Below are 25,156 nucleotides of genomic sequence, written 5' to 3' on the forward strand. Positions count from 1 at the left end.
TGTCCCCTCTGTCCCGTTCTGTCCCCTCGGTCCCGTTCTGTCCCGCTCAGCCCCGCTCTGTCCCCTCTGTCCCGTTCTGTCCCCTCGGTCCCGTTCTGTCCCCTCGGTCCCGTTCTGTCCCGCTCTGTCCCGCTCTGTCCCGCGGCCCCGGGCCCGGCTCGGCCGGGACTTGTTCCCGTCCCGACTTCTCGCGAGAGAACGCGCGGTGGCGTCACGCGCCGCGGAGGCCGCCCTCGCGCGCGCGCGCTCTCGCGCTATCTGTCACGCCGCCGCCGTATCCTTCCGCGCGCTCCCCCTCCCCCTTCTGGAGAGTTCTGCACGGCGGCCGGCACGACAAATAGTCCCCGCGGCTCCCCGCCCTCTCCTCCCTCTCCCGCTCCTCCTCCTCCTCCCGCCTCTCCGGTCCTGGCCTCTCCCTCGCCTCCCCGCCACGGCGGCGTCTCCGCCCCGGGAACCGGAGCGGTGCCCGGGGGCAGCGGCGGCGGGGCGGAGTGATCCGCTGCGGGGCGAGGCGGAGGCAGCGCATAAAGCGGCAGCGGCGGAGGGAACGGAGGAGCTGCGGCAGCGCGAGCCCGCGGCCGCCACCGCCCGACACCGGCCAGGCCCCGGCCCCGCCGCCCCGGGGGGCCCCGGTCCCCTCCCGCCCCTCCGCTCGCTTCGTCCCTCCCCGTCCCCTCCCCGCGCAGCCGCCACCTCCGCGCTCCTCCTCCTCCCCCCCCCCCTCGCAAATAGTCCCGCGGGCCGCCCCCTCCCTCCGCCCGCGCCCCTCCTGCCGCCGCCTCGCGCACACAATGGCGCTGAAGAGAATCCACAAGGTAAGGGCCGAACCGGCCCGGCCCCGCACGGCCCCGCTCCCCCCGGCCCGCTCGCCTTACATAACCCGGCCCGGCCCCGGGCCTGCGGTGGGGGGGCGGGCAGGCCGGGCCGGGCCGGGTTCCCCCCGCGGGGCTCGGGCCGGGCGGCAGCGCAGGAGCCGCTCCCGGGGGCCGCGGCCGCTTTGTTCGAGGGGGGCCGGGCCGGGCCTGCCCGCGGGGCTGCACCGCGGCCGGGCCCCTCCGGAGCAACGTGGCCCCCGGGCCGGGGCCGCGAGGGGGCGCCGGCGGCGGGGCCGGGCCCGAGGCGGCGGCGGCGGCCCCGGCAGCTGCTGCGGCCCCGCGGGGCCCGGCCCGGCCGCAGGAAGGCGCCCCGAGGAGCGCGGCGTGGCCCGCGCTGCGAGTTCCGGCGTGGCTCGGCTCGGAGCCCCGGGTCAGGGCTCCTCTGCCTCCTCCGGCAGCGACCAGGATCGCGGTGTGGGGCGGCGGGGCGCAGTAAACCTGTCACACAGTAGTGTGGTTTGCTCTTCTAATGGAGCCAGCGCTGTTGTACAGCCTGAGTCATCCCGCAGCCTCGTAGGGGAAGCTAGAGCTTGCCTTCTCCTGGAGCGGGAGCTGCGCCGGGCTCTATGGCCTGGCTTTTTGGAAAAACACTGCTTCCCAGTCCATTGGCGTCTTAGGCTAGTGTTTGCTTGCTCATCAGTGTCTTCTACCAGGAAAAATACTCTCGACGGTAATTGCAGTCCACTTGTATTACCTTGGTGACTCAGGCAGGGAGTTTGTATCCTTTTCCCTGCAAAATGTGTAGCTGTCAGTTTGGAATCTGTACAAGGTTCAGCTGTAGGAAACAGCCCTTCCATAGTGTTTCTCTTGATGGCTATGTAAATTATTTTTTATCTAGAACAGCTGTAAACCCACTACCTCATAGGCCACTCTCTGGCCCTGTTTGGTTTTGTCTGTAGTGTCGGGGTCTGTGTTAACGTCTCTGCTTTGGTTGTAGGTTGCCTTGGAGGCTTTGTGAAGCTTCGTGTGTCCTACTGATCAGGTTAAAGCTCAGGTGGAGAAGAAAATGGAAGAGAGCTTGAAGCCTTCCTTATGCTTATGAAATAGGTAGCCCTGGGAAGGGAGGTGTTTGGAGTATGATTTTAGACTGTTGGATTTTCCAGCTGTGGATCCAGTAGTGAGTTACATAAGGAAGTTGTGTTCCAGCTGAGTCTTGCTTCTCTGCAGTGTTCTGTCCCTTACTTTAGTGGCCTTCAAGGCATTGTGGGGACTGTTCCCCAGTGTTTGTGGGCTCACAGGTGCTTTGGAAGAGCTCTTAACTCCTCAGCAGTGGGTTGATAGGCTTGGGAGGCACAGCACTGGATGCTGAATAGGGTAAATGTGGCTGTGAGGGGCTGGGCACCTACAGCAGTGCAGGGCTGTCCTGGGGAGGGTGAATCCTTTGTCAGGTAACTCAGGAAGGCTGCTTGGCTGTAGTTTAGTGCATGCTGAGGGTTAGGAGTCAACATTCTGAGAGCACTTGCATTTCCAGGCTGGTTTGTGACAGGAGAAATGCAGGATGTGTGGAGTCTTTGTTAACCTTGGGTGCTTGTGGACTGACTCTTCATGTTGCTTTTCAAGAGTAAAGAACCCTGAGAGATAATGGGGACTGTGTAGGGGTATGAGACTCTTCAAAGCCTTGGGAACTAGCAAGAGCATCATCAAAGCAGTTTTGTGTGAGCTCTGCAAAGAGAGTTTCAGTGGAGTGAGTGCCGTGGCTGTGGAGGAGAGGGAGACGATGGGGCTGGAGGCAGCATTTCCACAAAACAGCGTATGGGGAGGGAAATAAATCTGCCTGTTGTAGCAGCCCAGATGCTTTGGAAGTTGGATGGGCGTGAAGCTCCAGGCTGGAAGGAGCACTCAGAGTTGCTGTGGGTGTCTCAGTGTAACTGCTTCAGTAATCATGGCTGGCTGTTTACGCTCTGGCTATTTTAAACCCCGTGGAGAGCTCTCCTATCATCATCTCAGGGTTGTTGTGGTCTCTGGGAGTGTGTAGTGGCTGTCCCGGTCAGGATAACGAGGGGACAGCCAGTTTCTGACCTTTGCTGCTGCAGCTTGTGGCAGGAGCAGGAGCCTACAGAATGTGGATTGAGTGGGAATAATCCCAGTGGACTTGAGCACAGAGACATGATGGCAGAGAAAACTGCTGCTTTGGCTTTTTTTTAAGGGTGTTATCAGTCATGGTATATCAGTGTGCACAGCTCAGTCTGGCCACTGGCTTTTGCTCTTGGCAGTTGGAGTTTTTACTGAACCACAAAGGCTTTCTATGAGGTTTTTGTCAAAATTTTTGTATCCTCGGATAACACAGTGCTGAGAACTTGGAAAGGAGAAAATCCCAAGAGTGAAGGTTTGATGCAGTGTTACCTGAAATAGCCTCTTGTGTGTTGAACTCAGCTGGGCTGGGAGAGGGGCAGAACGAGCAGTGGTGTTGGTGGTGTGTGAGGCAGCACAGGAACCTGCAGGGTCCATGTCCCGCTCTGTCACTGGTGGCACAGTTGCTGCAGGGATTGTGCAGAGGCTCGAGCTGGGGTAACATGTGTGCACACAGCAGCAGCTGTTCTCTAAGCAGATGCTCCAAAAGAGCTCAGGCTGGGTGAGACCTGCTCTCAGATTGCTGCCTGTGTTACTCACCACAGTATTTCGGGCAGTGCGGCTCCAAATTCTTGTTTAGGTGCTTTTATTGGGTCATGGGTCTGAAACTTGAAATCTTTTCTTGTGAGAAGTGTATACTGCCAGGCAGAGTCCTTGGGGGTACACTGAGGTATAGTAATTGAATTGGCATTTATATATATATATATGCAAAAATGGTCTATTTTATTCTAGATGTATTTTATAAAAAAAGCAGTGTGAAGCAATCCAAAGGCAGGATGGGCCTTCCATTTTAAGGTTTAAACTGAAACCCTTTGGATTCAGCCACATCCCCATCTGTGTTGCTTATCTGTAGGGAATGCAATACCTATAACTGGATAACTAGGGCACCGTTTGGAGTTCTTTGAATGGGAAAGCAAGGAAAAGGTTAGCTCATTGTCTTTCACGGGTTCCCCTGTGTGATCGGCGGGTGAGGGGGAAGGGAAAGCAGCAGCTGTGCTCGAGTCCTGCTCAAGTAAAACACTTTCTGTAGCAGAGGAATTGGGGATTACTACTGCTTATAATGTATAAGCACAAAAACCAGGTAACTAAACTGAATTCCATAGTGCTGTTCCTGTGTAACTGTGGAAGAGGGGGAGTAGTACTTGCTGTAGTCCTGCAGTCCAGAGATGCTTAGGCATCACTTCTGCCCAAAGGAGCAGTGCCTGTGGGTGGGATGTGTGAGGACAAGGGTGCAGACCAGCCTTGGTGGTCAGAGTTGTCTTTGTGCTACCTGTGCTGAGCAGAGCTGGTGTTATTTCTGTGCTGCCAGGTCTGTACAGCAGCCAGTGGGAGCAACTGGGTTCTTCCGCTGGGCCTCTCGCTGCATGCGTGGAGCTGCCAGAGCAGCCCATCTGTGCTGGAGAGCTTGTGTACAGAGAATGCTGCTGCAGCTTCTGTCAGCTAGAGAGGTGTTTTGATACTCGGATTCTACACCAGGAGGAAGTTATACATTGCTTTGGTCTTCTTCCTGTTCAGGCTTTGGGAAAAAAAAATAAAAAGGAAAGGTGACAGTTACATCAGAGCTTGTTTATAACATGTACTTTGGCTATTGCTGTGTTTCATGCCTTCTCATGCTGCTCACTTGCCTTCTGACTTTTGCAGGGTCTTGTGAGGAATCAGAGTTGGGGGATCTGAGCAGCTTCAAGCATTGCAAAAGCAGTTTTTGTCGAAGGGATCAAAATGCTTCTGTTAATTGTAGTGGCAGATACTCTGGAATGACAGTCCTGTGGGTGGGAGAGCACCTGTGGTCACGGTTGGGAATTGTTGGTCTGACCTTGGTGCACGGGTGTGACACTGCCTCCTGCGCAGTGCTGCTGGGCAGCTGGAGAGCAGAGCTGAGGGAAGTGCCTCTGTATACAGGCTCTGGCAGCTGGCAGGGAGGTGCTGCTTGCCCAGGGAAGGTGCCTGGGCTCTTCCCACCCTCCTGCCCTGCTGGCCCTGCACAGGGAGCTGGCAGCTCCTGTGTGCTGTGGTCCTGAGGTGAGGCAGGGTGTGATCAATTCGACTTTGCCCTCATTCCCCCTTTGCTTGGCTTTACTCTGTTGGGAGCTGGGATCAATTCATAGCTAAAGTGGCTGGGAGTTCCTTATTGGTTATGTAAGTCAGGATTTTGTAACATCTCCCTACACTGCCTGTTGCTGAAGGGTTCAGGGGCTTCAGGCAAATAAACTTGCTAAAGGCAAATGAAAAGCTTGTTTCACTTACAGCAGCAACCTGAGGCAGAAATTATGTTTATAATCAAGCTAATGTGGTCTCTCGGTAAAGTACAATGTGAAAGCAGCTCAGACTGGAGCAGAGTGGAAAGCCCATGGAGTTCAAGCTAAGAGGACTTTGGATAATCCAGAGGAATACATACAGTGTGTTGGACTGCATTTGAGGAGCTCTGCTGTGTACCAAGGCTTAGTAAAATTGCTTTTTGAAAGCTTCTTGTGCACTTTGTGGGTGCCTGCCGTGAGGTATGTTTTAAAGGCACTGTACCAGCTCCTGGGAAATAGAAGAGGAGGAGGGTTGGGATGAGGGTGGTGTGGGGCTGAGCAAGGCTGGTGGCACTGGTTTATCTGTGAGCCTTGAGGCCTTCCTGGCAGCTGATGCCTTTCATGACTTGGGAAGCACAGTTGGGGGATATGTGGTATAAGCATGTTCCATCTTCCTTAAAATGCTTTCCTGGAACCCCTGAATAGGGATTGGTTTGTTGGGAATTTAAGAGCAGGATTAAATTGGGTTTTGGAGCCTAAATGTCAGTTTCTTGTGAGATTTTTATAGCTTTTTGGCTGTCTCCTTTGTGGATTTAATGCAGCTTGGCCTTTAGGCAGGACACCTTGTACCTTGCTTTGTGTTCTTCCACTTCTCATTTTTGCTAAGGGACTCATTAAGAGTTGTGAGATGGGTCAGGTTAATGGTAGGATCCACAGCAGTGGGCCCAGCCCCAGGGAAATTTTGCTTAGGGGAGATGCAGAAACTTTAAATTCTGTAAGATGCCTTCAGCTGGAAAGCCAGCTCAGGGTGAGGCAGCCCTGGGAGCTGAGTAACTCAAACTGGAACTTGATCTAAAGGCTGCTTGTAAATTCCTGAAGCAAAACCTGCATGTGCTTAAGGATCAAAAACTGTCTGGAGTGGAAACTGCTATGGCTTTTTTCAGGTTTTGGTTTAATATCAGTGGTCAAGGTCAGTTTTGATTATGGACCAGCAAGACTTCCTGGATCACAGGGAAAAACACTGGGCCTTGCAAGGGGATCCAATACATTCGGGTTGTAGATGATACCAAACTGTAACTGCATCCTCCACGTGTTGTGAGTTCCAGTTTTATGGGAACTCCAGAGTCATTTATTCTGAGTTACACAAAGCAGCTGGTTCTCAGAGTCCCTCAGCAACAGCTGGAAGCCAAGACCTCTCTGGGTCTGGTGTCGTGCTCGTGATACCTCGGGAGCTGCACAGGAGCCTGCAACAGGCACAGCAGCCTCTGGGACAGGTGCCTGGCTCTGTGCAGCAGCTGTGGGTGCTCCTCTCTGTGCTACCAGTCCTGAGCTGCTCCTTTCCTGTTACTAAACTTGGCTCTGCAGGTGTACTGGGAGTCTTAGAGCAGCTGGAAGAGAATGGAGCACCACGTTAAAGGGCTGTGCCCTGCCAGGAAATCCAGGGATGTGTTTGCCTCTCCTGTAGGCAGCAGCAGCTGGTGCCTGCACTCCAGAGGAGTCTTGAGAGGTGAAGGGGAGGAGCAGAACTGTTCTACAAAATTTGTGAAGTTTGTGCTACAGGGGCTTGAATTGAGAGTTGGTGCAATGCTTTTGTAAGGCCAAGGAATTTACACATTGGCTTTTACACAGACCTTTTAATCTGTGATGTTTCACGCTGTGAATTTATGGAGCAGAACCTGAATTGCCACCTTGTCACTGAGACAAGTGGTACAAGTGATTGTTGTAAGTCATCTCTTTCTACTGAGATAATACCCAGGGCTTCAGAAAACTCAGAAATCTCCCTGGAACTGAATATGTAGAGAATGAAATAGTATTTTGATGAGAAGGTCTTGAACTTCACTGCTGCCTCTGTGTCTCTTGGGGACTTACCTTGTAGTCCCTCTGTTATGTGCAGTTTGAAGTGGTTGGTGCGTTTGGGCAGCAGGATGTAGGGTGAGTGTCAGGGCAGCTCTGGAGCTGTGTGTTCTACTAACTGGTAGAATGTGTGCCCAAGCTCATGTTTATAACTATTTCCCTTTTATAGCAGGGAAGGTGCATGTTATGTGTTCATAAATATCGTCCATGGTGGGTTGTGGTCATGCATGGAAAATAGGAGTTCTTACAGTTGTACTTTCTGAGTCTTGCGGAGGTATAGTATTGATGCATAAAATGGGATGAGAAGTGGTAAGGAGTATTTTTTATTTTTAGTTGTGTGTTTGGGGTTTTGAATACAATAGCATTAAATAGTTTTTTCCAGAAAATCACAGTCCAAGACTGTTTGGGAGTGGACTGTATTCCATACACCTTTAGAAAGAGTAGATGCATTGCTGTTTTAAAATTTTCATGCCTGTTGTGTGTAGACTCAGTTGATTCTTTGTAGCCATGACTAGACTGTCCCTGAGGAAGGTGGGTGTAGGTTTCTGCACGTTCCCGTGTTGCCCTGGTGGTTCAGGGTGCTGAAGCACTGCAGAGGGCTTTGGGCCTTGGGAAGACACTTGGTGATGCTCTCTCCACCTCCAGGAGGGAGAAGGCTCTTCAGCAGGTGCTGCGTGCTCAGTGTCTGTTCCTGTTCATGTCCATGCTGAACAGCAAGTGGAAAAAACCCAGCAGGAGCACTAGAAAAGCTTCCATAGTCTGGTGTCAAGTCAAGGAGGCTTCCAGCAGGGCTCTGTAGAAGCTGGAAGCTGCTGAGGGCAGAACACAAACTTGTGTATGTGTCAGGGCCTGTGAAGTTTTCTGGGGCACAGCATGTGGAGGGGGAAATCCAGAGATGTATGTGTTTTCATGTGAGGCAGCATTTGTGTCTTGTGGGTTTGGTTAGTGGTGGCCTCCCAGTTCCTGGGAAGTAGAAGCTGGAACTCCCAGAGATCATCTGTTCAAAAGCTTAATCACTGCCTGTAAATAACAAAAGGCCATTAAATGGCAAATTTTCTTCCATTCCTGCAATCAGCTTGTCTTAATCATTGTACTTACATGTTTTGTCTTCCAAAAGCCTGGTATGGAGATTCCAGTTTGGACTGTTCTGGGAGGTGAAAAGCTGAACACAACAATGGAGCAGGGACAGCATAGGAGTGTTTCCTGAGCATTAGATAATAGCTGTAATCCTTATCTGGTGTGTGTTCAGCTTTCTAGACTGAGTTCACAGAGGAAAATGGTAATATGTTCAGGCCTATCATGCAAAGCAGGTCAGTGACTGAACCAGAAATGGAACAGGTAAAGTTTGACTTTAAAGTTTTATTCTGTTTGCACTTCCCACCAAACATCCACTTCCTAAACAAATGGCTGATGTGAATTTCTGGGAACAGTAACTCTCTGAACTGTGCTGAAATTTTGCTTCAAATTGAAGCGAAATAGTATAGTTCAGGTGTACTGTGAGTTACTCACCCTGTTCAGACTCATAATAGGATTTCTTCAGAGGAGAATTTGACTGACGCAGCGACTGAAAAAGTGGGGGATTTCAGTGATGTGTGTGGGCATGGAAGGCCTTGTGTTATATTCCATTCCACCCATGGTCACTGATGTGTACGTGTGGAGGTGAAACAGCCCCAGGTTATGGGGGCTGTGTGTGCTGCAGGCTGGCTGTGGAGCTGATAAACTGGATCACTGTAGCAGCACTGGAACTGTTACAACTGAGGGAATAAAATAAGGCAGATTCTGAGAGCTGTTGGATTGAGGCCATCTTATCTCTCTGTGACCCAGGGCTGGTGAAAGATTCAGTACCTTGGTGAGGCTTGGGACCAGTGCAGGCAGTCCTGACAGCCCCTGATGAGAGGATTGCTGTGACTCAGGGCTCTGGAGCCTGGACAGGTCACTGAGGCCTGTGCCACAAGTGTGTCTCCTGCGTTTAAGATGAAACTTTACTTTCCTGAGTCCTGTTTTCCAGTTCTGTGGCACTGCCAGAGTGCCTCTAGCAGCCTTTAAGCAATGATATGGTTCTTTTTGAAATCAAGTGAAACAAACTCTTCCTGTTTTTTAGGAGTTGAACGACCTGGCACGTGACCCTCCAGCACAGTGTTCAGCAGGGCCTGTTGGTGATGACAGTAAGTATCTGCTCTCAGCAAGCACCTGCCCTCTCCCACGTTTTTCCTTTTCCTTCTGAAATGAGATGTCCAGTTCCTCAGCAAGTAGAATCCTTCTGTTTCTTTTAGAGTACTAGATAATACTCCACCTCCTGATCTTAAATTTGCTGCTCTTCTGTATCTCTTACACATTCCTGTGTGCCAGTGGTGTTATTCCCACTCTATTGATTGGGCAACTCGATGCACATCTTAAATTAGGCCTTTTAAATTAACTGTTCTGGAATTCTCGTGGGGGATGGTGTTGGAAAACCTCAGTAGATCTGTGGTCAAACCAGCAAGCAGCTGCCCACAGCCTTCTGAACTGAGATATCTAAACTATACATGGTGTCTGAAAACTGCTCAAATCAGCATGCCCTGCCAAGTCCTGTGTAAGGGACAGCCTCAGACAGTCTTCTTGGCCTTCCTGTTCCAGTCTGTTTACCTGGGGAGTGACTGGGACTTGTTGCTCTCTTCTGTGCTCACACTCTTTCCTGTAGCAGCTCTGAGAGTGGAAAAGGCTCCTTGAGAACCCTTGGCAGCTGTGACTGCAATGCCCCCAGACAGCACACACTGAATTTGCTGTGCAGTGTGGTCTGACAAGTTATGTCAGCAAAGCATCCAGGCTCCTGAGAGAGGGGAGAGTGAAGCAGGGAAACCCTCCTTCTCTGTGCTGAGAGCTCTAAGCTCAGGTATACTTTCTAAAATGAAAAATGCTGCCAAGATCACTTTCTGAGTAATTTCACTGCTGAGCTACTCAGCAGTGCTGAAGTGTACAGAAAGTTACACATTTCCTGTAGAAATGTAGGGCTGCATTAAAAAAAAATCACTTGAAACCTGAGGGTGAAAATACTGAAGTTAGTAGGAATGTTCCTGTTTAGCAGCTCTTTCAAATGAGTGGAAGCCCAGCTTGGTTTTGAGGGTGTTTAGCAGTAATTACTTCGCAACCTAGTTCTGCTTTCCAAATAGTATTTCAAAGAGGTTTGTAGTTGCATAGACAAGAAATTACTAAGAGGGAGAGCCAGGCAGAGTCTTTTATTCTCTTAAATTAGCAAGTGTGATTTGTGCCATGATAAACTACTTTGTGTTTTCCAAAGCCTTATCAAAGGTGATGACGATTGTCTGGCAGAGGAGGTGGTAACAGGAGTTGGTAAGGGCTGAGAATGGAAAGTTACTACTGATATAGAAAGCTTTAAAGTACTATTCAGTTCTCCTGGTGCCACCTTTCTGAAAGACCTCTAATGAAAGACTTTTGTTCTTGAGAGCCACAATTTGGATGTGTGTAAGTGGATAGCAGTGGCAGCAACAGAAAGGTGCCTTCTCCCAGGTCCCTGTGCTCCGGGTCTGCTGCAGCTGCCTTGTCAGAGCGACATTTCCCAGAGTTCAGGACATGCTGTGCTTGCAAAGTGCTGTCCTGTGGCTGTTCCAGCTGCTACAAACTGTCCCCAGCTATAAGCTTCTCATCCCTGGGCTTCATGAACCTCAGAAAGTAAAGGGCTGTTCCTGCCTTCTGACCTGTAGGAATGGGATTTTCTTGGCAATGTAGTTTTAGCTTTCTTTTACCCACCTCTGGCCTGTGTTTTGGAAATGTGCTGGGGACTGGATGATGTTGGTATGCTTCCAGGCTTAGCCTTTTCCAAACATGTATCTGTGCTTACCTACTGAAAGCCAGCACCCCCCTGCCTTTGTAAATACCTCTGTTTGGCTGATTGCAAAGGAAATAATCAATTGGAATAAGCTCTGCATGACAAATCCATCTCTGCATTCACCAGACTTGTCCTGGATGTTACTAGGATTAAAAGCTTAGGTTAAACAAGCATCCAAGGCTGGGGTGGGCATTGAGTGGGAGGAAACACAAACCTTCCTTCTAGCTTTCAAAAAGTTGAGATTGCCTGTGGATATGTTTTTATTTCTGGGGTTTAGTTGAGTTTAAGGAAATAGTTGGTTATGTGAGGTTCTCTTTTCAGTGGTGCCTTTGCAGAGCAATTAGCGTGAATCTCATCAGGATCTGTGAGATTTTTACTGGTTTTGTTGGGATTGGCTGCAATCTCCTGTGGGATCTCTGCTGCCCCTTTGTCCTCTCCTCCATGTTTCTCCCTGTCCTGCTGCAGGTGCCAGGGAGCTCCTGGAAAATTGTCTGAACCCCTTGAAGATGGGTGAATGCTACATGTGAACTGTTGTCTTGGTTTCCTACTTCATTGGATGTAGAGTTTCTCAAAGCCAGGCTCCTGAGAGAATGACTATTTAAGTAGTGAAATCCTCTTTCTCTGTTAGAGCTGAGAACTCTAAGCTCAGGTATCCTTTCTAAAAGGAAAAAATGAGCTGCTAAGATCTTTCTGAATCATTTCTGAGCTACTCAGCAGTGCTGAAGTGTATAGAAAGTTATACATTCCTGTAGAAATGTAGGAGTAGGTTAAAACAAACCTGTTCCAACTCAACACTCTTCTCCCCTGGCCTTGCAGAGCTACTCCCACTCTGCTTTTTTCCTCCTTCCTTGTATGAGATCATTCTGAGCTGTAATGCCTGTACCATGTGTAATTAAAAACTGCTTATGCTAAATGAGATCAGGTAGTGCCACTCCTGCTTTTGCACCAGGTAGTCCTGACAGCTGTGGACACCAGGTGCCTGTGAGGCACAGACACTTCCACTATGTCTCCTGTCTTGAAGACTTCCCTTGAAACAGCTGCCATCATCTACTGCTCCCCAGTTCTGAAGGTGCTGTGTAGGTGACATCCATGATGAGGGAAGCTTCCATTAACTCACAGATAATTTCCTAGGCTGGTGCTCTTTGTACAGGCACTGAAAGGCACAGGAACCCAATGTGCCTCTTACAGACTATCAGCTTTGGCTGTTTTCCTTTCCAGCACAGCAACATTCTTCACAAACCCTCTGTGTTACCAGGTGAAAGTTCTCTTGGGCAGATGCATACATAGGAGGATTAACTTCTGTCCATTTAACCTGAAGTGTGCTCTGACACATCCTGCTCCAAGTATGGGGCAGACTGTCATTCCTGCATTCTCTGTGGACAGTTCTTTCTGCTGTTGTAGTGAAATCTTGAGGCCTCTGTGGAGATGATGCTTAAGTGTTGTGAGGACACCACTGGTTTAGGTCACCTCTGTAGGTGTGGTTCACACAGAGCCTGGCCTTCCCTTCCGTGTGTCACAGGTCTGAGTAGGAGAGCAGCTGTGGGTTCATGCTGGAGCTTTGCTGTAGCTGGCTTGAAGGGGGCAGTTGTGCGTGCTGATTCATTAGAAATGACAAAGTTTAGGCTCACAATTTTGAGCCTGAAAAGTTGCCCAGAACTGTGGGGGTTTTTATTGTAATGGGATTTTTTGCAGGGCACATGTGTGGTACCACAGCAGTCCTGGGGTGAGGACTGCAGAGTATCGAGTGCTTTGCTCTGTCTCTCTTTAATTCCTTAGCTCTCTTCCCTGTGGCCTTTCAGAAGGCTTTGTTTTTAAAAGACTTCTCTTTTCTGTGCTGCTATGTCTGGAAGAAAGTAGATTATTACTTGAGCTTCTCCAAACTGAAGTAAATCTCTCTCTCTTTTTCAGTGTTCCATTGGCAAGCTACAATAATGGGACCAGTAAGTATGAGAGAATTGATGTTCATGGCTTTTTATGACTGGTGGTCCTGTAGTAACTCCTCAAGCTGCAATGATTCTTTTTCATTAACAGAATGACAGTCCCTATCAAGGTGGAGTATTTTTCTTGACAATTCACTTCCCAACAGATTATCCCTTCAAACCACCTAAGGTGAGTGGCTTCTGCCATAAATCTATATGTTACCATGTGATGTATATTTGTGAGCCTACACTGAAATTTTCCCTCTTCTGCAGGTTGCATTTACAACAAGAATCTATCATCCAAATATTAACAGTAATGGCAGCATTTGTCTCGATATTCTACGATCACAGTGGTCCCCAGCACTAACTATTTCAAAAGGTACCTCCAATGCTTATTTCATTTTACTCTGCTAAAATGAAGTACTGATTTGGGATGTAAAAGCTGCTGCATTCCTGCTGGAATCCACCATTTCTGTGGTCACTGCTTTTGTCCTGTGACTCTACATGGAGCTTGCAGCCCATTTCTGAGCATGGGATGTGCAGGACATCCAGCTTCCCTGTGGCCATAGGGAGACTCCTCAGCTTTTGTCAGTGGATCAGATAAGTCTTACTACACTGAGTACATACTCCTGTCACCTCACCTCAGAACACTTCAGCTGAAAATAGATATAAAATAAAACCTCGTGTGTGACAGTGGAAGAGTTTAATGTTCAAGATATGCCCAGAGTAAATATGTAAGGGAGCAGCTGTGGCTTTTAAAAAACAGTGAAGTTGCTAATTCTTTGTCATATTAAAAACAATTTATCTTTCAAGGGAGCATCAGAACTCCATGTTGGTAATTTTTTAACAGAATTTCCAATGGTGTGGACTACTGAAACATGGTTTAAAACTTGCCTAGTTTGAGCAATCTAAAATAATTAGCTAATAGCATCTTGGTCCCTGTGAACTGTGTTAGCTTGTGGGTCAGTGGAATTTAGCCTTTGCCTGGTAAAGCAGTATTCATGTTTAATATAAATAGAAAACTTTAAACATCTTGAAAGAAGACACAGGCTGGATTTTTTGTTTTGGCTGTTGAAATTGTAGATTTACAAACTGTGGTTCAAGTTTGTAGGTCTGGCCATGGCAATTTAGGAATATTTGGAGTCTACCCTGTGCATGATCATGTCTTGACCCTTCTGTTCTGTAGCTTCACACTGTCCTTGTAATCAAATGCTGCAGTTGTCACATTGATTACATTGTCCTTCGCAGTGTCCCTGCTCTGAGGCTCTCCTGTTGCCTGTCCTTCTCTCCAACCACATGTGATGTTCCCAGGCACTTTCTGGTTCAGACAGGTGATCCTGACACATCCCTTGGACATCATCACTGTCTTCTTTCCCACACAAGTTCCCACCTTTTCTGTCCAGCTAAAGGCATTTGCAGAAGCAGATGGAAAGGCAAAACATCTCCTTGTCTCTTGTCAGATGTGAATCTGCTTGGGCATAAGGCTTAAAGTCTTGAAAGAACTGAAAAATGGTGTCAGTGAAATAAAAATGATAGATTGTCAGGTTGCTGCAGTTTCCTTAAAGTGCTCACTCAGTACTGGCTGCTCTTAGAAGCACCAAATTAGCCCCTGATAGCTGGTCTGGCTTGATTTAATTCCTGCTTAACTGGAGAAAATGCTGTATTGTTTTAGGGAGTCTGAAGTGACCAGATGGGTGGTGGGGTGATAGACAGCATGGCTGAAAATACTGGAAGAAGATGGGGTAAGAATTTAAGAGGCTGGTCCAGGTTGGCAGTGAACGGCATATTAGTGGCTGTCACCTTTAATCACTCAGAGAATACATCCTAGTGATAATTTTACTGCCCAGATACATTTGCAATATGCTTTAATATCTCAATCTCCCTCTGTGTTCTACTTTATACTCTCTTTTTCATATCCTTTTCAAACTATATCCTTGTGACTCAGCTGGAATAAGCCATGGGATCCGGGTGGCTGTTCTGTGCCACCTGCCCCTTCCAGTGCCCCTCTGGCCCCTGGGTTTACAGGGCTCTGTAGTGCTGATCACTTCTCATTGCTGAACAGCTCAGCTGAATGCCCACACTCTGCTGCACACAGCCCAGCATCCACACTGCTCTAACCTGGGAGAAAACCTCATCCCAGCTCCCTTGAGCTACATTTACTGAAGGAATTAAAACAACAAAGCAAATTCCTAGGTGTGCCTCTATAGGAATACTTTCCTCAGAATCACAGGGATGCCCTGTCAAAAGGCAGACTTCAGAAGCAGAGAGCTGATACTTAGGGGAAGTATTCCCATCTTGAGCAAATGGAAATAAAGTCCACAAAGGCAACTTGAATCTTTTGGGGTTGAAATCTTGTGTTCAGTCAGATTAGAGTGTGTTGTGACAGACTTCAGGGATGGATCAGCCTTATGAAAGGATGAATGTGTTGTTAGCAGGAAAAATTGTTGGATTAGGTAATTTGTGATGAAAAATAACACTTAAAACATTTAGCAATAAGCTTACACCTCTTCCAAAGCATCAATTTATTATTTGTAGTGTAGATTTCTAAGAGTATTTCCTAAATTGTGCCACCCATTAAATTGGATGCTACTGGGAGCAAGCTGTTTGAATTTTCAATCTGTAAGCAGATAACTTAGAGCACAGCTATGAAAAAATGTACTTCCTGCTGATTGAGAAATCTGGGAAGAGTAGAAACAGTCCTTGTAGGAAAGAGCTTATCATGCACAGCTTCCTCCTGAGGCAGCTGGGAGGCAGCACTATCAGCAGCTCACTGTTATGCTCACAGTTAATGTGTGGTACATGAAGATGTTTTTCTCCTTAACCTGCAAGGAGAGAGGGGAAGGGGTGTGCAGTGACCTCCTTTGGGTTAGAAGTGCCACTTTTTGTTGGAGAGACAGAAAAATCATACCAGTGCTACTTAATCATTCCAGTTCAGTGGTAAAGGTAGGGGTCTTTGCTCCTCACACTCTGGAGCCAGCCCTCTGTAAGCAATTTAATAAAAATTGTGGTTATGATAAAGGTGATTGGCATTTTGGGGTTTTGTTCTGTCCCTCTTACAATTGTTAAAACTTGGGAGAATAGCAGTGACTGTCTCAGTACAACAGCTGACTTGCTTATATTAGTAATTCTGAACTCAGTGTTCCCTCAAGAATACATACTGGAGAATAAATAATCTCAAAATACAGTCTTAACCACACCGTGGTGGGTAATTTGAACTCCAAGGCTTAAGCAGAATGCGTAGGCTTAAATTAAAAACATTATCTCCAAGACTGCATAAATAAGAATCCCGGTTGCCTGAAACAGGAGAATATGAAGTGTTTTAACATTATTACAGCTATTCTCAGCCATTTTTTGGGGGGGAGACACGCTTTCTCTTGAATTTGGCAAGTGGCTGTGCAGGAGTTAATTCTGAACTAAAACACTTCTGCAGTAAAGTTTGGACTGATCTGCTGTCTTGTCCCACTCCTCCCCGTGTTTTTTAAGGAATAAATTGTGGAGCCTGTGTGAATGTGCTGGAGGGCCCTGCCTGGGAGGGGCAGTGAGTAACCTCAGCCTCATTCATGCAGGAATGCAGCTCCCACTGTCCAGGCTTCCATGCCTGGTGCAGTGGGGATTTTCTGTGGTGTTGCTCTTCATGAATCACTTCACTAAGACTTGCTGGAAGTAATAGTACAGAGGGATTGAATTGGACATTCACAGTGCCATTTTCAAAATCTGGTTTCTTTTCATCTTGGCTTTTAGTTTGCCCATTGTAGCTTTACCCACATAGCTGGGGATGGCTTTGTCACAAAGCATGGGTCAATCTCTCCAGCTGTGCTGAGTTGGGGTTCTGAGGGAAGTGCCCATTTTTATGTTTCACCTCTCACAACTGTAACTGATCCACTTGTGCAGCTTCCCAGGAGCTGTCCTTGCTCCAGAGAAGGCTGTGCTAGGAGGAGTGGTGTCACCTGGGCTCTGATCCTTTCCCTCTGTTGGGTGCTGACAAAGCTGTGCCTGGAGGATGTGTCCAGTGTGGCTCCCCAGCCAAGGAAAGCATGGATGTACCAGAGAGAGCCCAGTGAGGGGCCAGGAATGCCATGGAGGGACTGGAGCATCTCCCCCTCTGAGGACAGGCTGAGAGCTGGGGCTGGTCAGCCTGGAGAAGAGGAAGTTCAGGGGGATCTTATCAGTGTCTGTAAATACTTGAAGGGAAGGTGTGGAGATGACAGAGCCAGACTCTTCTCAGTGGTGCCCCATGACAGGAGGCAGTGGGCACAAGCTGAAGCACAGGAGGCTCTCTGAAGAGCAGGAAACACTTGATGTAGTAGTTTTACAGTGAGGATGCTGAGCACCAGCACAGGTTGCCTTGGGAGGCTGTGGGCTGTCCCACCTTAGAGATATGCCAAAGCCCCTGGACATTGTCATGGACAGCCTGTCTTAGGTGGCTCTCCTTGAGACAAGATGATCTCCAGAGGTCCCATCCAACTTCAACCATCTGTGATACACTGGGCAACACTTAACTTTTCTTCTTTTGTCACCAGAAATTGTTGAACTGACTTAGCAGGAATGCAAGTTGCTTTGAAGGCAGAAGTTTAAACTGCTCAGATTTAAAGGTACACTTCCTGTAAGGCTGGGGAAGATGGCTGGAGGAGTTGGAAATGGTTAAGAAATAGGATTTAAATCAAGCAGAGGCCAGAGTTCCTTTCATTTCTTTGGATGCATCTTTCCCGTTCACAGTCAGGAGCCAGGCATTTGAACCTGTTGGTCAGTGCTGTTTCCAGTGTTGAATGCTGGAAGTTTTAACATCTGTCAGTACTGATAAAGCTTTGACAGCTAAATGTCTTAAGTTTCAAGGGTTTGGGGCCTGAAACTCAAAAACAGTGATTGTGTAGGAGAATGCTCCTTACAGGAGTCAGGTGTTTGTTCCTGATTTTGAGGAATAGAGATGGGAGTAGCAGTGAACCTTGATGTGTAGGATGCCGGGCTGATGATGAAGAAAGGAGCCCTCACTGGTGAGAGAAGCAGGACAGCTGGATAAACCCTTCAGAATGGAATTAAGCTTTCCTCAGCAGCATGGCATGTCCCATGTCTGCTGGCAGAGGTGTCTCCCAGCGTACCAGGCTCAGTCAAACCTGAGCTGACAAATGGTTACTTTTGCACTCAGAAACTGCACTGGGCCAGAAGCACAGCACTGTCTGCCAGAGCCCATGGCCTGGGCTCCAGGAGGTGACAAATCACTCTGCTTGGAAAGCCCTGGCCCAGTGTTTGTCATTCACCCAGGACAGAGCAGGTGAAGTGGGATGCTGCCTTTGCTGTCTACTCATGATGGCCAGGGATTGATGCTTCCCTGTTTTATCCAGCTGCTCTGTGTCACTGCCTGTTCTTTTCCATGATCAGGGGTCCTGACACTGGTGTGACTTCAGCCAGGGTGGAGAGCTGAGTGTCATCCTGCTCTCCTGACAGCCTGGGCCTGGCATGCAGAGCAGCCATCTCAGCACCACCTTGGTACTGTAACAAACATTTTGTTGGTGCAGTCTCTGTGTCTGCATAGAGATGGACCTTTACTCCTAGATGGATTCTAAACTGGCTCCTTTTGGAGAGCAGTAACTGCACCAAACAGCAGTTGGATCAGAACACACCAGCTGTTTCTTCTGGCTAGCTCATTACCTTGGAAAAATAAGTGCCATTTATTTCCCTTCTGTGAATTCAGCTGGAGATTCCATGGCTCCTCAGCTACTTTTCCTTACTCTGAAGTGCCCCATGGTTGAGTGCTTTACTGGAGCAAGTTTGTTTGGAATTCCAGCTAGGTTTAAACAGCAGGATCTGTAGTGGTGCTCTGTGTCAAGGGGATGGCTGGAGTGGTGGATATTAGTTCAAGTCAGGTTGTGCAGACAAAGTGAATGATTTGGAATCTGTGTTTTGGAAGATGAAGATCAGCTGCTTTTAAGAGTGTCTTCACCTCTGAGTTCCAGGAACTTCAACACACCTAAATTTGGATGTTCTAGTAGCCAGATGGGCTTTAAATTGGGTTCTGCACTGCTCATTTGGCTAGTGCTGGAAGGACATGTGGAGAGCTGACTCCATGGATTGTCCTGACTAATGGCTGAGCTGCTTCATAGCAGAGGAATGACCTGCCATGAACTTTACCTATGGAATTTGCATCCACATCTGCTCAGTCTGAGGTGGGGCAGAACCAGGAAGCTGCAGTTGCCCATCAAGGGTGGTGGGCTGACCTTGGTGGTGCAAGGGCACAGCAGGGCAGTGGGGAACTGGAGCTGGTCTTGTTGGCAAGTTGTCAGTGGCATGGTTTTCTGCACAGAGGAGCTGCCTGGAGAGATTGCCCGTGAATTTCAGTGTTACATGCTTGGTAAAGGAAGGTCTTGCAGAGGGTACCTGGATCTCAGTTGTGCAGTGTTACACACTGGGCCTTATTTTGCATGTTACTCAAGCAGTCTTAAGTGTTCAGTGATCATTGTGCCTGATGAGAATGCATTTCTGTCATGGCTCTGTGGGGAAGCTGAGCCCATTTTCTAGAAGCACTTTGTTAACAGCCCTTCTGCTTGATAAGTTTGCTTCTCCCAGCTCCTTGGTGTTGAGGAGTCTGTGTTAGTCCATGGCAGCAGGAAGCACACAGAAGAGTAAATTTTATCTGTTGTCTGCAGAGATGGATGGGGAGTGTAGTTGAAGGGTTGGAGGTCAGTAGGCTGCCTGGTTGGTGAAATAAAACAAAGCAAAACCAATTTTCGAGTGAAAAGGAGCTTAAAAGTGACAGTGGTTTAAGTTGCTTAGTGGCTTGACAGCTGTGACAGCTAAGAGTTATGAGAAATAATTCTGTACAGAGTTATTTCAAGGGATGAATCCCTTGAGTCAACGGCAAGTAAAATTTATTTTGCTATTACTGAGAAAAATCCAGACTTAAATTCAAAGAGTGCACACTTGAGGTACATCCCTGCCAGTGAGGGACTTGAAGGGATTCTGCCAAGCTTTGCCCATGGCCATGCAGGGTGTTCAGGTGTGAAGTGTCACTTACCTGCCTTGTGTAATTATTCAACCTGATTCTGTGGTTCCAAAATTTTGGGAAATTCTCTTTTTATTATCTGATAGTAATGCTGTAGTCATTTGACTAGAAAATGTCAAGGCTTTGCTGTGGAATTCATTGCACTAATACTTGTTTGCAGAGGGAGGTGGCCTGGTGAGTCTCTTATTGAACGGTGCTGGTTTAACTCATTACTCTGATGCAGCTGTGGCTGCCCCATCCCTGGAAGTGTCCAAGGCTGGGTTGGACAGAGCTTGGAGCAGCCTGGCCTAGTGGAAATTGTCCCTGCCCATGGCAGGGGGAGTGGAATGAGATGGACTTTGAAGGGCCTTCCGACCCAAGCCATTCTGTGATCTCTGTTTTGTGGCTCTCTTTTAACCTATCTTAATGCCTTTGTTGTTTTTATGGGCTGCATGCAGTTTTCTTTTATTTTTCATAGATAGCTCTGCCTCCTGCAAGTGATGGAAGTTGGAGCAGATTCGTGTTTAGTGTCTTCAAACTCCTCACTCTTGTCATCTGCACCTTGCTTGGAGGCTGCACTGTGACAACTGCTTTGCTGCAATTGGTGAAGGGACATATGGAGTGGCACTGTTTGATCCAAACAGGCTGAGAGAAGGGAATGTTTGGCATTTTCAGGAGTGGGGCAGGATGCCCCTGCCATGCCTGGTGTAGTGTTGTCCCAATATGTTTGCTTATAACTTCCTGCCTTCTCCTCCCTTCTCCTCTGCAGTGAGTGTAGGAATGTCCATGTGCTATTTGTGGCTTTGCAGCAGTGTCCTGGCTCCTTGTAGGGATGAGGGTTGTCGCTCTGCCGAGCAGGATGTGCCTTCTGGGATATGTACACCCTGTATTTATAGTGAAACTCTCCAATTCTAGACTCTGTGGTCGATAGAAGTGCAAGGAGCTGGGCATTCATGGGTCATTTTGGATACTGTTCTACACTAAATCCATCTCAGCTTTCTGTATGCTTGGAAAATAATTAAGCCTTTCAATTCACTGCAAAACCAGCTTATTTTTAAACAGATCTCCAGGGCCAGGTTGGATGTGGCTTGGAGCAACCTGTGCTGGTAGAAGGTGCCCTTGCCCCTGGCAGGCGTTTGAACAAGATGAACTTCGAGGTCCCTCCCATCCCAAAACATTCTGTGATTCTTAAGTAGCTGTGAATAGCCCTTGCTTCCTTCATTTCAGCTGGATTTGTCTGCTGTTTGACTTTTGATTAATGCTTCTCCAAGTCATCCAGCAGTGAGGTGGCTGCTTTAGGGAACAGTTGAATTTTAGGTGCAAAAGCAAGGATGTTTTCCAGAGGACTCTCAGGTATCAGGCTCAGGCAGAACAGTTCTGCCTTGTGATTTAAGCTGCTGCTGGATAGACCTATCCAGGAGGTTACTCACTGTGATACTGTGATTGTGAAAAGTTGTGTAGTTCACTGGTAAAAGGAGCTTGTTCAAAATCACTCAGCTGAATTACATGGGATTGGTGCTCCTGGCAAACTTAAATGCTGCTGATGCTACTGGCTGGAGGGGAAGGAAGTGCATGGGCTGAGTGGTGCAGGTGTCCTCAGGTGTCCTGGAACTTACTCAGTGTCTCTTTTCTCTCCTCAGTACTTTTGTCCATCTGTTCTCTGTTGTGTGATCCCAATCCAGATGATCCTTTAGTGCCTGAGATTGCACGGATCTACAAAACAGATAGAGAAAAGTGAGTATGGAAGCCAAAACCCATGGGATTTGACAGGGCAGAATCCACACTTACACAGTGAAGGGGAACTGAGAGGATCTGCTTATTGGAAAAGAGTGAGAGTGAAAAAAGGCAAATCACAGCTCTGTGGTCTTCCTAGAAATTTTTTTTTCTGGAGATTTTTTTTTCCCCTGGGATTTTTACAGTGGTACTGCCTGAGCTGCTTTAATCCCATCTAACCAGCAGAGGGAGAGCGAGTTACTCCAACGGGAGAATATTCCATGGCAGCTCTGGGTCTGGAGTCATGCAGAGAAATAGCAAACTCCAGTTTTACCTCCACTCTACTACAACACAAGGGAAGAACCAGTTGTGTAGAAGTGGGGCAGGAGGACTCACCAGCAAGCACACAGAGATTTCAATGCTAACAAGCATTTGAACAGTTTAGTGTTGTAAACACTGCCTACCTCACTATTCCCTTCCAGACCTGATCAGGGAAGGCAAACTAATCCACAGATTTGCTTCCTCTGCTGCATACATGAGGAGCGGTGCTAGAGAAGTTTATGCATGCTGTTTTGAGAGCTGCAAGACCAGCAGCACATTTGGAGGCACAATCAACAGTGATTATCTGCACTTTTAAGTGTGCAGAATTCCTTCCTATTTTTTACAAAACTAGGGAAATAAATTTTGGGTTTAAACAGAAGGACTTGCTCCTTGGTTAGTCTCTGAGCAGTCATATGAAGGAGAGAGTTAGTTTTGAGTGGATTGTCAGATTGTTTAAGCTAAAGAACTTTGTCTACAGACTAAATTCCAACACCAAATCAACTTGGTGTACATAACTATAGGAAACTTCAGGCTGTGTCTTACCATACAAATTCTGTAGAACATGAACAACTTGCCTTCTGTTGCCAGAGAGAAGCTTTCAGCAGTGCAGTTAATCACAAAACTGCTTTGTTAACACAAGCATCCTGAGCTTCCTCTGGCTGTAAAGAGTATTTGGGTGCAAAGGCTACAGATTTATTGGGAATTGAATCATATTGTGACTTCAGAATAAAAATATTCTGATGGACAAATCTTGTGTCCTGACAGTCATCAAAATAGCCACATGTAGAGGAAGAAGTCAGGCTGTTGGGGTTTAGCAGATAAGTTGATGGCAGGTACTGGGCTTAACTTTGCAGGGAAGCAGGAGATGGGGGAACATGTTAATCTATTTTCTAGAATGACCAAGTGAAACCTTACAGTAAGAGTTTCCCCAGGGACACAGCAGATGGGGCTGGGGGAGGCACAGATAAAGCCTTCCTGAAAATCCTTTCCCCTCAGCCCTGTTCTAGCTCCATTTTGTGTCTCCAGTCACAAAGATCTCATATTCCTGTTGTAAAGTACTTCTTTTCCATGAAGCACTGTGGGCTTTCTTGTTTGCCCTGTTTACTGAATGTTTAATTTTGCTCTTAGATTTTACAAACTGATGATAGTACTGTGAATTCATGCCATGTGTAGACTAGAGTGCTGGAGCTGAAATACTGTGCAGATGCCATGTTAAATAAATCCTCTTTTTATACATACAGGTACAACAGAATAGCTCGAGAATGGACTCAGAAGTATGCGATGTAATTAAAGAAATTATTGGATAACCTCTACAAATAAAGATAGGGGAACTCTGAAAGAGAAAGTCCTTTTGATTTCCATTTGACTGCTTTCTATGAGCCCACGCCTCATCTTCCCCTGTGCACATGTTTACCTGATACAGCAGTGCTGCGTGTTGTACATACTTGGAACAACAAACTAGAAATACTGTATTTCCCCGTACCAACATTGACTCCTAGCAGAGAAGTGTGTGTGTGAAAAGCTGGTTCTTCAGTCATAACTTTGTGAGCCTAAAAGCATTCCTGGCTGAGTTAAATTGGGAAATCAAATGGGAATGGGGAGAGTTCTGGTGGGTTTCAGATTTTCTAGGGACACTCTTGCCGATCCATGAAGGATTTTAAGTGGAATCCTTTTAAACTCATAACAGTTATGAAAAGCAAGGTGAAGAACTTGAAGCTGTTTCTGTATTCATTTTATTCTGAAGGACCTACACCTTAGGTAAATGTTATGACCAATGAGAATCTGTACCCACATCCTGTGTTTAAGGTCTAAGTTTAACCGGTCACCATTTAAATGGATTGGAGCTATTAGTGCATCAAGTGATGTTGATTTGTTTCAACTCTCTCCCTCCCTTCATACTTTTTTTGGTTTGTATGTGGTTTCTCAGTTAATACCTAGCTAATAGCTCTTATTTTTCTTAAGTTTTTTAACTGCTTAGGTCTTTCTGGATGTAAGGGTAAAAAAAAAAATCCATATGACAGAAAACTTGTGTGTATTTAAAGACCCAACTGCTCCCCTGGAGCTTGTACGTTCAAGAATTAATTAATCTGTGTAATAAACTGATTACTACAGTCATTACATATAACTTTGTGTGAATAGGCTTTTAATTTTCAGAGCAGTTTGTTACAGGCTTAAACTAACGGTGGATTTCTCTAAAAAAAACTTTTTGGGCTGAAGTCGTGAAGCAGTTTGGTTTGCATCACACAAGGCACCTGAAGAGGCAAACAGGAGCACTTAGATGAAATCAGGATGTGTAGTGTGCCAGGAACTTGACTGTTAAACCAAATAAGCAGTTTACTAAATGCGAATCAGAGTGACATTTTACAAAGCCTGATGGTATTACTCCCACTTGCATGGGACCTAACACAATGCATATGTACTGTAGGTAAGTGAAACCTTATGTAACTAAAAAAATGGATGTAAAAGGGTAAAAAAAAGAAAAAAACCTACCAAACACATCAGCACAAACTTTCATAAAATGTAGCTTTTACATAATTACTTTGCACTAAACATTTGCAAATGTTCATACAGTTTTAAATTGTACTTGTATGTGTCTTTTTTTCTTTTTTTTTTTTTTTTTTTTTTTTGGAACAAAGTCTTCACTTGAATCTAGTGAAAAAATGTAGTTTGAAACTTTTCTTTGTATACAAGTGTATTTGCCAGCATCGTTGGTGTGACAGTAGGTGAGTCTGCAAGTTTATCTCCTCTTAGTAGAATTGTAACCCAAGCCATCGGGCAGGAGAGGCTGGAGCCGCTGGCTCTCCAGCCACAGGGTCTGTCCCAGCCATTCCCAAATGCATCTTGACACTCTTGCACAAACGAGGAATAAATGTCCACTGCTTTTGGTCTAAACCTGTTCCTCTTGTCTCATCTCTGGGTGTCCCGCTGCAGGGAGGTGGGAGCCCTGCTGCAGGCAGCTCTGTCCCCTCAGGGGCACGGGGACCTGCTGCTCTGCTCTGCTGCCCTGGGCTCTGTGTGGCTCCAGAGCTGCTCTGGAGAAGGAAGGGAGCATGTGGCTGTGTGTCCTGGCTGGGGGACACTGCAGGCTCACGGGGAAGGGGACAGACTGGTGTGCAGGGCTGCACCCAAAACTCCTCCCAGCACTGTGTTACCCGCGGGGTGTTGGTGTCTGTGTGTCTGGGAAGCAGCCTGTGGCCCTGGATGGCACCTGTGCCATCAAAACTGCGCTGTGAGCTGGTGGCTGTTGCTGTGGCCAGGCTTTGTGCCAGCCTGGATCCATGGCCCTGCCTTTCCTAACCTCTTGTGCTCCTGCTGGACTCTCCCATGCACTTGGCCATGGCAGAGTTGCCCTCCCATGTTTTTCCTTG

At 47.4% G+C, this 25,156-nt stretch overlaps 1 protein-coding gene across 1 annotated transcript; it reads left to right on the plus strand.

Annotated features, from left to right (window-relative positions):
- The first annotated feature begins 421 nt into the window (after positions 1-421).
- On the plus strand, positions 422-24,680 carry UBE2D2 (ubiquitin conjugating enzyme E2 D2). The gene is made up of 7 exons (XM_030283779.4): positions 422-815; positions 9,135-9,198; positions 12,768-12,799; positions 12,891-12,968; positions 13,052-13,157; positions 21,395-21,488; positions 23,030-24,680. The coding sequence occupies exons 1-7, from the start codon at positions 792-794 to the stop codon at positions 23,073-23,075; spliced, it is 444 nt and encodes a 147-aa protein (XP_030139639.1). The 5' UTR covers positions 422-791; the 3' UTR covers positions 23,076-24,680.
- The last annotated feature ends 476 nt before the right edge of the window (positions 24,681-25,156 follow it).

The sequence above is a fragment of the Taeniopygia guttata genome, chromosome 13 (genome assembly GCF_048771995.1).
Source record: "Taeniopygia guttata chromosome 13, bTaeGut7.mat, whole genome shotgun sequence".
NCBI lineage: Eukaryota > Metazoa > Chordata > Aves > Passeriformes > Estrildidae > Taeniopygia > Taeniopygia guttata.